The 16,133-nt window shown below is 48.0% G+C and overlaps 1 protein-coding gene across 2 annotated transcripts in view; it reads left to right on the forward strand.

Annotated features, from left to right (window-relative positions):
• MYO7A (myosin VIIA) overlaps nucleotides 1-16,133 on the forward strand; it is a 152,073-nt gene that overhangs the window by 68,082 nt on the left and 67,858 nt on the right. Inside the window, exons 15-18 of one of the 2 annotated variants that reach the window (XM_081860001.1) lie at nucleotides 3,069-3,125; nucleotides 8,533-8,670; nucleotides 13,871-14,029; nucleotides 15,583-15,675. In XM_081860001.1, coding sequence (XP_081716127.1) covers nucleotides 3,069-3,125; nucleotides 8,533-8,670; nucleotides 13,871-14,029; nucleotides 15,583-15,675 — 447 coding nt within the window. The remainder of the gene's footprint in view (nucleotides 1-3,068; nucleotides 3,126-8,532; nucleotides 8,671-13,870; nucleotides 14,030-15,582; nucleotides 15,676-16,133) is intronic. The other variant, XM_081860002.1, reaches the window with a different exon arrangement.

A 16,133-nucleotide genomic window follows, 5' to 3' on the forward strand; every position in this document is an offset into this window, starting at 1 on the left:
AGGGCTTTAAAGGTCAGCACCAACACTTTGAATTGTGCTCAGAAACGTACTGGGAGCCAGTGTAGGTCTTTCAAGACCAGTGTTATATGGTCTTGGCAGCCGCTCCCAGTGACCAGTCTAGCTGCCACATTCTGGATTAGTTGTAGTTTCCGGGTCACCTTCAAAGGTAGCCCCATGTAGAGCACATTGCAGTAGTCCAAGTGGGAGATAACCAACAGCATGCACTACTCTGGTGAGTAACTACTCTGGCGAGTAACGATTTGTTGCACATCTGTTTGAAAATTAAAGCTATGTAGTTTAACTAATCCAACAAAATGGATGAACTTGGTCCAGCGATGCCAGCTTTTCAAAGTCATTGACACCTTCAGCTCCTCCCCTGCTGCCCTCTTGGCAATTCCTCCCCCCCCCCCCCGAGGGTAGTAGAACCCACTTGTGGAACAACTAGTTTAAAGCATAAAAGAGGCTTCAGTTGTATCTAATCAGCAGGGTGGGAGGGAAATGGTAACCCTTGTGTGAGAGTAGAGGGTCTCTATGTTTGTCTATGATACACTGGAGGGGAGGGATATTACCTGTGATGGAACCTTCATATGTCAGTGGTGGCATCGATGCTGGGATGACCAGGTCTGTAAAGACTGATGTATATGGTTGGATCAGCCCCTGCCCAATGCAAATTTTGGCAGCTGCAAAAAGGGAGTGGGAAATAATGTATACATAGAGCTGGGTCTCCGCTGCAACCAATGGGGACGCAAATTGCCTGCTCCCCAGTCATCAGATTGATCATTTGAGGAGTGGGGTGAGTTTGATGACCCCCCCCCGACCAACCTCAGGTGATTTGCACAAGTTAGTTGAGATGGGGGACTGTGGGTCTTGGGTGTGTGCAACCGTGTAGGGTGGCTACACCCAGTTTTGGCCATGTCCATCACTGGCATATTCGCCTCCAAGGCACCAGCCAACAGGGAACGCAATGCTGGGACCAAAACCAGGTAGCCACCCATATTGTGTAAGAAAAATATCACTGGGTATCAATTGTCAGGCAGTGGGCAAATGGCCAGAAAGACACCCTCTGCCACATCCCACTAAATCTAACCTGGCAACAGCAGTAGCAAAGGCTGTTGGCATTGTTCTCATTAGCAACAGCACTAGGTGGATGCAATAGGATGCTTGGGGACTGCTGTTTCCCAAGTCTCCTGAGTCCTTACTGAAGACCCGGGAGCCACAAGATTCTACAGATCCCAGGGGACCCAGTGTTCAAGATGCTGTTGCTGGAGCATTCAGGGGTCCTGGGGTCTGAAGGATGGGCTGGATCTGTGGGGTTTGTATTTAATGCATGCGCAGGGGGTGGGTGGGATGGATAAGTCAGCCCACGGAAAAAGAGCAGGCTCTCGGTTACTGCTTGAAATCCAAATTCTATGAAAGCTGCTTGCTGCAATGAGCTAATCTGATGCCTGATCAGATGCACACAGCTTCCACCACTCCACTGCAAAGGATGAAGAATAAAGGAAAAAAGATTGCAGTTTTATACTGAAATCCACACACTGGGACAGATCAGCCGACGTCTCTTCCAATTCATTTTTGCTGGTGCTCAACCATCAGTCTGCTGTATCCCATTCTATGCAGAGTTATTTGCAGAATGAAGCAAAAATTCTACACATTATTATCTGCAGCAATGCACACTCTCTTTTTTTGGTATGCATGCCCCCCAAAATGTGTACTGTATTTTTCCCTCCATAAGACACACTTTTTCCCTCCTAAAAAGTAAGGGGAAATGTGTGTGCGTCTTATGGAGCGAATGCAGGGGGGAGGCAGGCAGGAAAAGCCCCCAAAAGCCACACACAAGCTCCGCACGGCTTTTGCGGGCTTTTCCCCAGGAGGGAGAAGGGACTGACGCGGCCAGTCAGTCCCTTCTCCCTCCTCGTAGAAAAGCCTGCAGGAGCTGTGCACTCCTTAAAGGGTGCGTGGCTCCTGTGGGCTTTTGCGGGAGGTGGTGGGAAATTGCCATAGCCGCAAACAGTCTCTCCCGGCCGGAGAGGTTGTGCGCGGCTAAAGAGGAAGCCATTACAGCGAGTGGGATCCCGCTGGCTTTGCTCTTTGGGCCTGGGGGGGGGGGACCCGGGCTTCCCCCGGCAGCCCCGAGAAGCTCTGGGAGAAGCGGACAGGCTGCATGCATAATATTTTTTTCCTTGATTTCCCCATCTCTAAAAACTAGGCGCGCCTTATGGTCAGGTACGCCTTATGGAGCGAAAAAAATGGTATTTTTCAATGCTCTTCAGTGAGCCTTTGGGTTAAATACACGTAACAGTAAAATGTGTGTTTTTGTGGGCACTTTTTTGAGCACCAAAATTGTGATGCGAAATCCAGAGGAGTGCGTAGCCTCTGACCAAATGGATTCCTCCTCTGTTCAGAAGTGGGGTGAAGCCACTGCTCTAGCTTCCAAGTGGGTGTGCCATTGCTTCTTACTGAAGTGGGGGGGGGGATTGGTGCGGTGCAAACACATCCTCAGGAGTGCTAAATTAGTTCCCGCAGCCCATTTGCACTGGGAGTGTTGAATTCCAGTGAAACGGAAATGGGAGCCAAAGTTGCTGGGGTTGGCTTATTCCTCCGGTGTGCAGAACAGAAATCAACCCAGTGAAAGAACTACATTAGTTAACCAAATTTTGCAGCGAAAGACGGTCCGCAGCAGAATGGAAACGCAGATGCGTGCAACGAATGCAGCACGAAATGATATCTTCTTACAACCCTGGTTTGCACTGCACCAACCTTCCCGCCACTTTGTCCGTCCTGCTAAGCAGCCATGGCCCCCATCCTTGCAGGGAAGCTAGCGTAGCTGCTGCAACTCATCCCACCCAGCTAGCTGCATCTGCCTCCATCCCTACCATTGGGTGGCAGGAATATAAGGCCTACTCAAAAGCAGCCGTTGCAAATACTTGGGTTTCAAACACCCCTGAACCAGCTGCTTGTGGTTAGTGAATAGCTCAGAAGTCCTGTCTTAGTCGTTCTTCTTTTTCACTTTTTTTTCTCCTATTCTCTGTCTCTCGTTTGTTGTTTTTTTGTCTTTTGATCCCCTGTAGTTTCTCTGTGGCTATGCATCCAGTGCTTTTGGGCAGTCGCCAGCACCCAGCCTGAAGGTAAAAATAAGCCAAAGAGCTCCCTTGTGTGTGGTATGTTCATTTCTTCTCTTCCCCCTCCCCACCCCACTCCTGCTCCCCCCACCCCCCTGCCCTCCTCTGTCGCCGGTTTTACTCTTCTCCTTGCGTCCTTTGCAGCAGATCGGTCGCGAAAGGACAGAGGTGGTTGCGGACTCGCGGAGGGCTTGCCTCAGGGAAGCAAAGCTGTTCTCTGCCTTTGCTAGGGATGCCTGGAGCCACTACATTATGCTGGAAAAGGTGATGGCGAAGGGCAATCAAAGCGGCTCAGGGGTTTTCCTCTAGGGATCGAAGGCTAAATTGGGCCTCCATTAGTCTGGCAATTACCTGGTTGGGTGTGCCAGGAGAGCCTTCCGTTCAGAGTGCAAGAGGAGGTTCCGAGAACCCATTGCTGTTGACTATAATAATAATAATTATTTACTATTTATACCCCGCCCATCTGGCTGGGTTTCCCCAGCCACTCTGGGCAGCTTCCAACAAAATAGTAAAAAGACGATAAAACATCGAACATTAAAAACTTCCCTAAACAGGGCTGCCTTCAGGTGTCTTCTAAAAAAGTCAAATAGTTGTTTATTTCCTTGACATCTGATGGGAGGGTGGGCGCCACCACCGAGAAGGCCCTCTGCCTGGTTTGCTGTAACCTCACTTCTCGCAATGAGGGAACCGCCAGAAGGCCCTCGGAGCTGGACCTCAGTGTCCGGGCAGAACGATGGGGGTGGAGACGCTCCTTCAGGTATACTGGGCTGAGGCCGACTAGCAAAGTCAGTGCTTCAGGGGCAGCACTAGGTGCTGAGGATTCTGGGAGATGTAGTCCAAGATGTCAGGAGGGCAGCTGGTTGGAGAAGGCTAATCAAAAGCATGGCCACCATAATTTTTTTTTGGGGGGGGGTGGATCTGTGGCACTCTAAATGTTGGGCTCCATTTCCCATGATACCCAGCAAGCGTGGTCAGTGGTCAGGGATGGTGGGAGTTGTGGTCCAGGAACATAGAATCGTAGACGGACCCTGAGAGTCGTCTAGTTCAACCCCCTGCAATGTAGAAATCTCAGCTGAAGCATCCCTGACAGATGGCCACCCAACCTCTCCTTAAGAACCTGCAAGGAAAGAGAGTCCACCATCTCCCAAAGGAGACCGTTCCACTGTCGAACAGCTCTTACCATCAGAAAGTTGGAATAAGAATAAGAATAATTTATTATTTATACCCCGCCCATCTGGCTGAGTTTCTCCAGCCACTCTGGGCAGCTCCCAATCGAGTGTTAAAAACAATACAGCATTAAATATTAAAAACTTCCCTAAACAGGGCTGCCTTCAGATGTCTTTTAAATAGAAGATAGCTGCTTATTTCCTTCACATCTGAAGGGAGGGCGTTCCACAGGGCGGGCGCCACCACCGAGAAGGCCCTCTGCCTGGTTCCCTGTAACCTCACTTCTTGCAATGAGGGAACCGCCAGAAGGCCCTCAGAGCTGGACCTCGGTGTCCGGGCAGAACGATGGAGGTGGAGACGCTCCTTCAGGTATACAGGACCAAGGCCGTTTACGGCTTTAAAGGTCAGCACCAACACTTTGAATTGTGCTTGGAAATATACCGGGAGCCAATGTAGGTCTTTCAGGACCGGTGTTATGTGGTCCCGGCGGCCGCTCCCAGTCACCAGTCTAGCTGCCGCATTCTGGATTAATTGCAGTTTCCGGGTCACCTTCAAAGGTAGCCCCACGTAGAGCGCATTGCAGTAGTCCAAGCAGGAGATAACCAGAGCATGCACCACTCTGGAATCTCCTTTCTTGTAATTTGAAACCACTGGTTTGGGTCCTACCTTCCAAAGCAAGAGAAAACAAGCTTCCTCCATCCTTCACCTGACAGCCCTCCAGCTATTTGAAGATGGCTGGCCTATTTCCTCTCAGTCTGCTCTCATCCAGACACGTTTCCTTACCCCTTCCATGGCAGTCAGTAAGACCTACCTGCTTAGGTGAAAGGTAAAGAAAGGCTGGATGGGTCGGACAGGACGCGGGTGGCGCTGTGGGTTAAACCACAGAGCCTAGGACTTGCCGATCAGAAGGTCGATGGTTCTAATCCCCGTGACAGGGTGAGCTCCCGTTGCTCGGTCCCAGCTCCTCCCCACCTAGCAGTTCGAAAGCACGTCAAAGTGCAAGTAGATAAACAGGTACTGCTCCGGCGGGAAGGTAAACGGTGTTTCCGTGCGCTGCTCTGGTTCGCCAGAAGCCGCTTAGTCATGCTGGCCACATGACCCGGAAGCTGTACGCCGGGTCCCTCGGCCAGTAAAGCGAGATGAGCGCTGTAACCCCAGAGTCGGCCATGACTGGACCTAACGGTCAGGGGTTCCTTTACCTTTACCTTTATGTGTTAAGTCCAGCCAAATGACTTGGACTGCTGCCCCAGAGCACTTTGCTCCAGCGGGTTCAAAATGTCGCAGCTAGACCAGAGCTTTGAAAACTGTTGCTTCACGGCATGTTAGTGTTTCGGCTGCAGTGTGTAGGTGTGTCGCACAAACACTCCCTGCACTCCTCCCGGGGTTGGAAAGGGGCTAGTTTAACCTCCGGTTTGCTAGAGAAACTGAATTTGCTCTGTCCTGAAATGATGCACGTCTAAAAAGTGTGTCGCCAATATGAGAAGTTTGGTAAGCTCTGAGCTAGGCTGTTGACGGGGACCGACTACTACCAGGGCATAAATCCAATGCTTCAAAGGTCATTCCGTACTTTATCCCATGTGATTCATTAATTTTTAAAAATAAAATACCTGAACTTGCAGAAAAGTATTTCCTGCTTACCAAAGCAAGCAAGCAAGCAAACAAAAAACCATATGTAAAAGCAATTTCAAATCCCATACAGATACAGATTGTGTGGTGTTTGTGTATGGTATTCCCAAGGGGTGGTTGGGGGACAGTTTATTCTCATTTATTGAAATTATTGAATTTATATACCGCTTTATACCCACTTTTTTGAATTTATATACCGCTTTATACCCACAGGTCTCAGGGCCCCACTTTTATTCAGTAGATAGATAGATAGATAGAAAGATAGATAGATAGATAGATAGATAGATAGATAGATAGATAGATAGATAGATGATAGATAGATAGATAGATGATAGATAGATCAATAGATAGATAACAGAATCCATTCTCTGTTAATTAATATATGGGCAGCAGGCAACAAAGGGGAATTTTGTTACATAGGACTTTCCTTTGGGCATCTGAGGCTGCCACAGAAGAGGCACTGGAAAAGCTTATTGGACACTTGTCGCTCAGGGATGCCGGCTGTTTATTTGTGGCTGGGCAGGGAATTTACTTCCTGAGTCATGTTGCTTATTTGAGGGTTTAATCAAATCCGTAAAAATGGGATGTGACACTTTTTAAATGTCAACCAAAAGTATGCGCTCTGTAGACGCCAAGGTTCACTGAACGTTAGAACGAACTAATTTGCTTTAACGAATTAGTAGTTCGAAAAAATCTCTGCGCTACACCTGAAAGTAGCTCCCACGAACTGCTGGGTGAATGGAATGTGAATTAAGTCTGTTTGGGGGTAGAACTTTGAACAATTTTTAGTTCAAGTTCATTCTCTTGCATTCATTTTCTTTTTCCTCCTAGGACTTGGGGGCCATTAAACTTAAAGATCATAATTATCGGGGCCATTGACATCGCACTGTGCGATGTTTTCTTACTTTTCTTAAGTGTGCTTTATAATTTGACGCAGAAGCTTGTAACGTTCTAAATGCTGGTGGGATGGGGAATGCATAGGATCTTTTCTATGAACTTGAACAGAATGGACGCTCACACTTTTCAGGTGGGCGGCGGTTGCGATCCCCCTCGCTTCTTGCAGACAGTTCTCACGTGCTTGCTGGCCATTGGAAATTTCCCCTGTCTGGCAGGATCTCAGGGCGGGACTTCCCCTCTGAACGCCAGCTTCAAACAGGCCAATCAGAGGCTGCCCGGTATCTGAGGAAGCAGCTACTGGTCAGAGCAAACAGCATTGGGGTAGATGGAGAAATAGCCTCACCTGGTACCAGGCAGTGTCCAGAGTTCCTATTGGTGACATTTTCTGAATCATGGAATGGTAGAGTTGGAAGCGGTTCCCAGGGTCATCTAGTCCAACCCCCGAAATGCAGGAACCGCAACTAAAACTTCCATGACAGACGACACCCAACCTCTGCTTAAAAACTTCCAAGGAAGGAGAGCCCAAGGGAGACCTCCTTTTACTGTCAGACAGTTCTTCCTGAAGTTTAGTCGGAATCTTCCCTTGTTGTTTATTCTCAGCGCGTGGTATTCAAAGATACATTGACTCCACCTGTGGAGGTTCCTTCAACTTTGAGAACTGACCTCCATGAACGGGCATACCCTCTGCACCTTTGTCCCCTTCCCACAGTGGCAGAAGACGTGCTTTGAGTGCAGAAGGGCCCCGGTCCAACCCCTGCCATCTCCAGGGTGTCAAATTTCTCTTGCCTGAGAGCTTGGATGGCAGCAACCAATTGTTAACTCTTTTGAATCTTGGTGGGTTGCTATCTTCCTTAGTGGGGCCTGCAATCTGCTATCCTGAATAATGCTTTGCCTAGGGTAGGGGGCGAAGGGATGCGGGTGGCGCTGTGGGTGAAACCACAGAGCCTAGGACTTGCCGATCAGAAGGTCGGCGGTTCGAATCCCCGCGACTCCCGTTGCTCGGTCCCTGCTCCTGCCAACCTAGCAGTTCGAAAGCATGTCAAAGTGCAAGTAGATAAATAGGTACCGCTCTGGCAGGAAGGTAAATGGCTTTTCCATGCGCTGCTCTGGTTCGCCAGAAGCGGCTTAGTCATGTTGGCCACATGACCCGGAAGCTGTACACCGGCTCCCTCAGCCAGTAAAGCAAGATGAGCGCCGCAACCCCAGAGTCGGTCACGACTGGACCTAATGGTCAGGGATCCCTTTACCTTTACCTAAGGGTAGGGGGCAGTGGGGATGAGTTAATGGAAACAGGAGGCAGTACAGTGGATACTCAGGTTGCGAACGTGATCCGTGCGGGATGCACGTTCGCAATTCGCAGTGGCGCGTCTGCGCATGCACGGGTTGCAATTTGGTGCTTCTGCGCATGCACAAAGCACGATTTAGCTCTTCTTCACATGTGTGGCCACCAAAACCTGGAAGTAACCCGTTCCGGTACTTCCGGGTTTCGGTGGGTCTGTAACCCGAAAAATCGCAACCTGAAGCATCTGTAACTCGAGGTTTGACTGTAATCCAAAAAGGCTTGGTTGCCCGGCCAAGGCGGACGAACGGCCTGCCTTGCTGAAACACGGCTTCCTGTCCCCTGTGACCCAGCTTGAGAGGGAAATGCTCTGCTGCTGTTTGCATTATCCTTTCATTTCCTGACACTGATCCTCTGCGGCGCTCCCCCCCCCTTTCTTTCCAGGGGGCAGAGACCAGGAAGCGCTCCCCGACTCTCAGCAGCCAGTTCAAGCGCTCGCTGGAGCTGCTGATGAGGACTCTCAGCGTCTGCCAGCCATTCTTCGTCCGCTGCATCAAGCCCAACGAATACAAGAAGCCCATGGTAAGCCGCATGCCCATTTGCCTTCTTCTGGATAAAGTGGGGTTTTTAACCGTGATGAGACAGGCTCTAGGTCATTTGCAGAAGGCTACTAGCCAAAATGGCTCAGCTCTGCTGCCACAGCTGGAGGCAACAACATTTTTGAATCTTCTTTGGTGATCACGCATAGCGGAGTAAGACTGTCTTCCATAAACACAGGATTCCTCAGCCTCAGCCCTCCATAGCTGTCAACCTTCCCTTTTTTTGCGGGAAATTCCCTTATTCCAGCACCATTTCCTGCTGCTTCCCACTGCTATCCCAGATTGTTAGATATCCTGTAGACTGTCTCCAGGACAGGTGAGGCTGCTGATCCCTTATTTTCAAATCTGAAAGTTGACAGCTATGCCCTCCAGATGTTTTGAGACTACATTTCACATCATCCCTGACCACTGGTCCTGCTAGCTAGGGATCATGGGAGTTGTAGGCCAAAAACATCTGGAGGGCCGAGGTTGAGGAAGCCTGGTTTTGACAGTGATTTCCGTAAGTGACTGTGGAGGCCAATTCTGGATCCACACGTCCTTCCACAGTGGGGACATAGGTTTCCAGGCAGGAACTGATCACGGTGAGGGTTTGCCAAGCCTGCCTTCCTCTTAGCACGTTTCTCCCTTGCGTCCTGAGTTCGAGCGTCTTCAGAGCCCATGACACCTTTGGTAAAGGCTGTTCTAAAATTGGAGCACTCGCAGGCCAGTGTTTCTCAGTTGTCAGTGTTTACATTTTTTTAATATAGATTTGCCTCGAGAGAGTCTTTAAACCTCTTTTGTTGACCACCAGCATCACGCTTTCCATTTTTAACTGGCTTCTGAATGCCAGTTTCTGGAAACCACAAGAGGGGAGAGCAGTTCTTGCCTTCGAATCCCGCTTGCGGGTTCCCCCCAGCCACTATGACAACAGGCTGTTGGACAAGATGGTCCATTCAACAGGACTGTCTTATGTTCTTGTGCCCTGGCCTCTTCTTTACTTAGTGGACTTTCATTAGCAGCACACCCGGGGGAAAAAGGCAGCTTGGCCTCATATCTCTCTGCAGGGTTTGGGGTAGCCTGTGTTTTTGCCATGTCCTCCTTTCAAGATTCTAGGCTCAGCCTATCTCCATGAACAGATAGATTTCCACTTGTACAGCGAAAGTTCCCCTACCTTTCCTTTTCCTGCATCCCACCCATACACCCCTCCATCTGCTCCAGAGAGTTAAAGGTAAAAAGGTAAAGGGACCCCTGACCATCAGGTCCAGTCGCGGACGACTCTGGGGTTGCGGCGCTCATCTCACTTTACTGGCCAAGGGAGCCGGCGTACAGCTTCTGGGTCATGTGGCCAGCATGACTAAGCCGCTTCTGGCGAACCAGAGCAGCGCACAGAAACGCCGTTTACCTTCCCGCTGGAGCTGTACCTATTAACTACTTGCACTTTGACGTGCTTTTGAACTGCTAGGTTGGCAGGAGCAGGGACCAAACAACGGGAGCTTACTCCGTCGCGGGGATTCGAACCACGACCTTTCGATCGGCAAGCCCTAAGCTCTGTGGTTTAACCCACAGCGCCACCCGCGTCCCAGCTCGAGAGAGTTGGTGGACCCACTGAGTGAACAGAAGTCCTGCTCGCTCAATGACTTGGTTGTGCTTAGCTTTCCAATCTTTCTTAACACTTCCCCCTCCCCTGTGGGGGAATATCCTTTGATATCTTCACACTGCATTCTGGCTATGTAAATGTTGTAAGAAAAATACCTCTATTTCCCTTATGGGGTATCTAGAGCCTGTACAGAGTCCCTTGGAAGAGCTGTCAGAGAGAAAGCAGAGGCCAACCAGGGTATATTGAAAGCAAAGCAACTAGTAAGCCTGATCTTTATTAAAGGAAATGAACTGTTTCAACAGGGTCCCCACTCGCCACGCACAGGAGGGAGGAGAACCCTGAAAAATGGTGTGCAAGCCCCTATAAAGACATTTGAAATTGCCCACCATGTAGCCCAAGACCACCCCCCGAAACATCCTACATACATCAGAGAAGGAGACAGTCTCCAGCAGAAATTTGAGAGGCTTGCTTCTCTCCTGTCTGCCAGGATACCTGATAATGCCTTACTCAATTGCATTTTCTGGGTAGCCTGGCCATTCCTTTGAGATGGTAAATACTTTAGTTCCTGAATTTCTTAGGCATATTGATAGTTTGCTCATAGAATCATAGAATCCTAGAGTTGGAAGAGACCACAAGGGCCATCGAGTCCAACCCCCTGCCAAGCAGGAAACACCATCAGAGCACTCCTGACATATGGTTGTCAAGCCTCTGCTTAAAGACCTCCAAAGAAGGAGACTCCACCACACTCCTTGGCAGCAAATTCCACTGTCGAACAGCTCTTACTGTCAGGAAGTTCTTCCTAATGTTTAGGTGGAATCTTCTTTCTTGTAGTTTGGATCCATTGCTCCGTGTCCGCTTCTCTGGAGCAGCAGAAAACAACCTTTCTCCCTCCTCTATGCGACATCCTTTTATATATTTGAACATGGCTATCATATCACTCCTTAACCTCCTCTTCTCCAGGCTAAACATGCCCAGCTCCCTTAGCCGTTCCTCAGCTTAGCCATTGCTCAGCTTAACAGATACTCGCCAGACTGTGTTTGAAAAGGGAGGTGTAAGCCCTTACAGTCCAAAGACTGACCATTTCCTTCTTCCTCGCAGAGGAATATTTGAGGTCAATTTGGGAGAGTCAAAATGGCTTCAGGACTGCTCTCCTGCGCTATTTCAGACACGTGGCTTATATACTGATGTATGTGTTTGCCTTGTTTACCACGAGGTGCTGTTCATTCCCCCACCACTGAAAGTCGTGATCAAAACCCTTAAAATACGTGGGGCAGCGAAAGAGAACAAATGGCACCACAATAGGAATCTGGAAGTAAAAGTAGCCTGTGAAATAAAAACATCTTTTTCCCCTCAGGAGAGGATTTTTGTGCCTGAGGTCAGAGAGGACTGAGAGCTGATAGTGACAGGAAACAAGATTTCAGGAAACTGGTGGAAAAAAACAGTGGAAAGAGCTTTGCCTGTTTTCGCATTACATTCCCTGTTAGGACTTTTATTTAATTTTGCAAAATGCAGGAGAATCATGCTTTGTAAAGGAAACAGATTTTGTTTCTGTCCAGGTGTTTATGAGTGAATCTTCCCAGTACAAATTGTTTCTCTCCCAGCAGCCAAATTGGGGCAGTGCCTTTAGCAGCAGCCAATTGCGTGCCCAGTGGTTAAAACACAAAGTAAGGCTGCCTCAAAATTGAGGGGGCCCGGCCCCCTTAAAACAAATATTGAGGGGGCTGAGGTGCCTTTCGCCCCATAGACTTGGCGTGCCTGGCTTTGGGCCTTGTTATCTTGCTGCCATGGGTCTGTTTAGGTTTGGTGCTAAATCAGCTGCCTAAATTCAAACAACCTTATTCCCATTTTTGCTGATCGCCGTTCCTGTTGCCTGTTTTTGTAATGTCCATGTTGAAAAGGGTTACGTGGATTTTTATCATCACGTTTAGTATGCCTAGTTGGGGAAATTCGTGCCTGTGCTTTAAAAGGCTGCTTATGGATCTATAAAGTTTAAAAGTAAACGCTGTTAGATGGAGCCTCGTGAAGGTCTCTCTGGGCCACTGATAAGTCACCTCAGTTCTGGCGCATCTTCTCAGCTTGATTAAAGTCTTGTCAGTCTTTCTTATATTTTTACAGCTACTGACTGTGGGGAGCATCACCCCTTGTCTCTTTGCACAGGTATATGACCTCAGCTTGACTAAATCTTTGCCAAACCTCCTGTTATTCACAATCCAGAAAGGTCTGGGCAGATAGATCCACTTCTGTCCTTAAATCAGACATCTGGGCCTACTTAAATCATGAACCCAGGGTTCTCTTGATCAGAATTTGCTTCTGGGGCAATTGTCTTTGTCACGCACACAAATTTGCCCCACAAAAGACCTGAGGGACACCATGGTTTAATTTCATTGAGATGTACACAACCCTCCACACGGTGAAGAGTTGGGTTGTTGTTGTTGTTGTTGTTTAGTCGTGTCCGACTCTTCGTGACCCCATGGACCAGAGCACGCCAGGCACTCCTGTCTTCCACTGCCTCCTGCAGTTTGGTCAAACGCATGCTGGTAGCTTTGAGAACACTGGCCAACCATCTCGTCCTCTGCCATCCGCTTCTCCTTGTGCCCTCCATCTTTCCCAACATCAGGCTCATTTCCAGGGAGTCTTCTCTTCTCATGAAGTAGCCAAAGTCTTGGAGCCTCAGCTTCAGGATCTGTCCTCCCAGTGAGCACTCAGGGCCGATTTCCTTCAGAATGGATAGGTTTGTTCTTCATGCAGTCCATTGGACTCTCAAGAGTCTCCTCCAGCACCATAAATCAAAAGCATCCATTCTTCGGTGATCAGCCTTCTTTATGGTCCAGCTCTCACTTCCATACATCACTACTGGGAAAACCATAGCTTTTACTATACAGACCTTTGTTGGCAAGGTGATGTCTCTGCTTTTTAAGATGCTGTCTAGGTTTGTCATCGCTTTTCTCCCAAGAAGCAGGCGTCTTTTAATTTTGTGGCTGCTGTCACCATCTGCAGTGATCATGGAGCCCAAGAAAGTAAAATCTTTCACTGCCTCCATTTCTTCCCCTTCTATTTGCCAGCGGCCATGGATCTTTGTTTTTTTGATGTTGAGCTTCAGACCATATTTTGTGCTCTCCTCTTTCACCCTCATTAAAAGGTTCTTTACTTCTTCCTCACTTTCTGCCATCAAGGTTGTGTCATCTGCATATCTGAGGTTGTCGATATTGCGTTGTTAAGTACCAACAAATAAACAAATGTGCCATGCTCTTCACTCAAATGCATTAACTTGTTTGACCTTTGTATTCCTGCCATTTTCCTCTCCTACAGACTCTAACCTTACAGCTAAAAAAAAAAAAATCCCACAGAACTGGAAGGGGCTCTCAGAGGACATCCAGCCCAACCCCTTGCCTTCAGAAATGTCCTCCTTTGTGACCTCTGCATGTACCACTATATATTTTTTGCCCATTTATTCTGTTACAAAGCGTTTTTGGTTGTCAGGTGTCCTCCCCCAGTAATAATCAGCAGCTCGCGATATACTTAAAAAGGAGAAATGTTTAAGCTCAGAATCTCAGGAGCTAACGGGTAAAATCATTGACACTGAGGTCCTTTCCCCCCATCACTGCAGTTGTTTGACCGGGAGCTCTGTGTCCGCCAGCTGAGGTATTCTGGCATGATGGAAACCATCCGGATCCGCCGGGCTGGCTACCCTATCCGTTACACTTTCGTGGAGTTTGTGGACCGGTACCGAGTGCTTATGCCTGGGGTGAAGCCAGCATACAAGCAGGTACGGTTGAAAATGATCCTCGTAGCTCTAAAGAGAGAGATCCTGTGGCATTAATAAGGATGCTGAAAGCAGGGCTGGCCCACACTTGAGGCAAGGTGAGGCAGCTACCTTAGGTGGCAAGATCCACAGGACCAGTAGAACTGGCCTCCAACGAATGTATTACTCGCTAACTACAGCGGCAGCAACAGCTGCAGCACGCTCTCTGGATGCCGGATTTGCTGCTATTATTATTATTATTATTATTATTATTATTATTATTATTATTATTACAGTGGTACCTTGGTTCTCAAACTTAATCCGTTCCGGAAGTCCGTTCCAAAACCAAAGCATTCCAAAACCAAGATGTACTTTCCCATAGAAAGTAATGCAAAACGGATTAATCCGTTCCAGACTTTTAAAAACAACCCCTAAAGCAGCAATCTAACATGAATTTTGCTATCTAACGAGACCACTGATCTATAAAATGAAAGCAATAAACAATGTACTGCAGTCACACAATCAATCAGTAGCTGAACTGGGTTCCACACAGTCACAAAAACAAAGCAAAAAGAACTGTAAAAACAAAAACGCAAAGTAAATAGCAAAAACAGATATCAGTGTAACACTCGAAACAGAAGTATGGCACTCAAATCAGAACCATAACACTCAAAATGGAAGCGTGGCACTCAAATCGGAAGCGTAACACTCAAAACGGAGCATGTTCGGCTTCCGAAATAAGTTTGCAAACCAGAACACTTCCTTCTTGGTTTGCAGTGTTTGGGTTCCAAGTTGTTTGAGTACCAAGGCATTTGAGAACCAAGGTACCACTGTATTATTATTATAACTTACTGAATTTATATACCGCCCTATACTCAGGGGTCTCAGGACAGTTCACAGAATAAAACCAAGATATAAAACCACAAAATAAATAATAAAAATAAAAACAATAACCCAATAGCCTCCCCACAAAAAAAAACTCATTTTAAAAAGGGTATAGGATGTGTAGATCAAGTCAGGCAAAGGCCTGGTTAAAAAGGAACGTTTTTGCCTGGCGCCTAAAGGTGTATAATGAAGGCGCCAGGTGAGCTTCTCTAGGGAGAGCAATCCACAGATGGGGAGCCACTGCAGAGAAGGCCCTGTTCTCATGTTGCCACCCTCCGGACCTCTTGAGGAGGAGGCACACAAAGAAGGGCCTCAGAAGATGATCTCAGGGTCTGGGTAGGTTCATATGGGAAGAGGCAGTCCTTGAAGTATTTCAGTCCTGAGCTGTTTAGTTCCTGTTGTAGATCTTCACTCACCCCTTCTTCCCTGACCAGGAGTGGGGGTCATTTTGTGGTTTGCCTCAGGTGCCAAAACATCTTAGGCCAGTCTTGACAAAGAGTCTAGCGGTATCCGTAGTAATACTACAACATTTCCCCCCTAAACGTGACGCATGCCATGTTGATAATTATATTGTTTGGACGATGGAAGCTTTCCTATCTTCTACCCTGCGAAATCACTTTGGGACGTTTTATGAGGAGTGATTGATGAATGGAATTAAGTAAAAGCAATGAAAACCCCACCATTTCTTCCAGGGGGACTTGTGTGGGACTTGCCAGCGCATCGCTGAAGCCGTGTTGGGCAGAGACGATGACTGGCAGATTGGCAAGACGAAGATTTTCCTGAAGGTAAGATAGCAAGCAGGTTTTTGGGGGGCATATGCCCAGAAGCAGAACGTGTGTGTTTGGCAGCTAGCTGATATCTCAAATGGGGCAACAGCCACCATTTAGCTATTGTTTTCAAGGCTGAGATGCTATCAAAGCACCGAGATTCTTCCCCACAAAGTTTCCCCAGTGACCAGAAATGCCATCGTAACACCAAAAAGAAACAAACGAGGAAAGCTTTGCCGTTTTCAGTTTTCCAACCAAACAAACGCTTACTCTAGGGACATTTTATGGTTCTGTAGGGAACTGGTGCTTTCCACACGAAGAACCTTGAAATAATAGGCGAGAAATAAACCTCTTCCATACAGGAGTGTTGCCGCTGTTTTAATCACCTCTCCACTGTTATCTGTACACTTCTTTTTTTAAAGGATGTTCCTCGCCTAATGCTTAGTTAGTTAAGTGTTAAGTGTTCCAGTCCGTTC

The sequence above is a fragment of the Podarcis erhardii genome (assembly GCF_964252035.2).
Source record: "Podarcis erhardii genome assembly, chromosome: 4".
Taxonomy (NCBI): domain Eukaryota; kingdom Metazoa; phylum Chordata; class Lepidosauria; order Squamata; family Lacertidae; genus Podarcis; species Podarcis erhardii.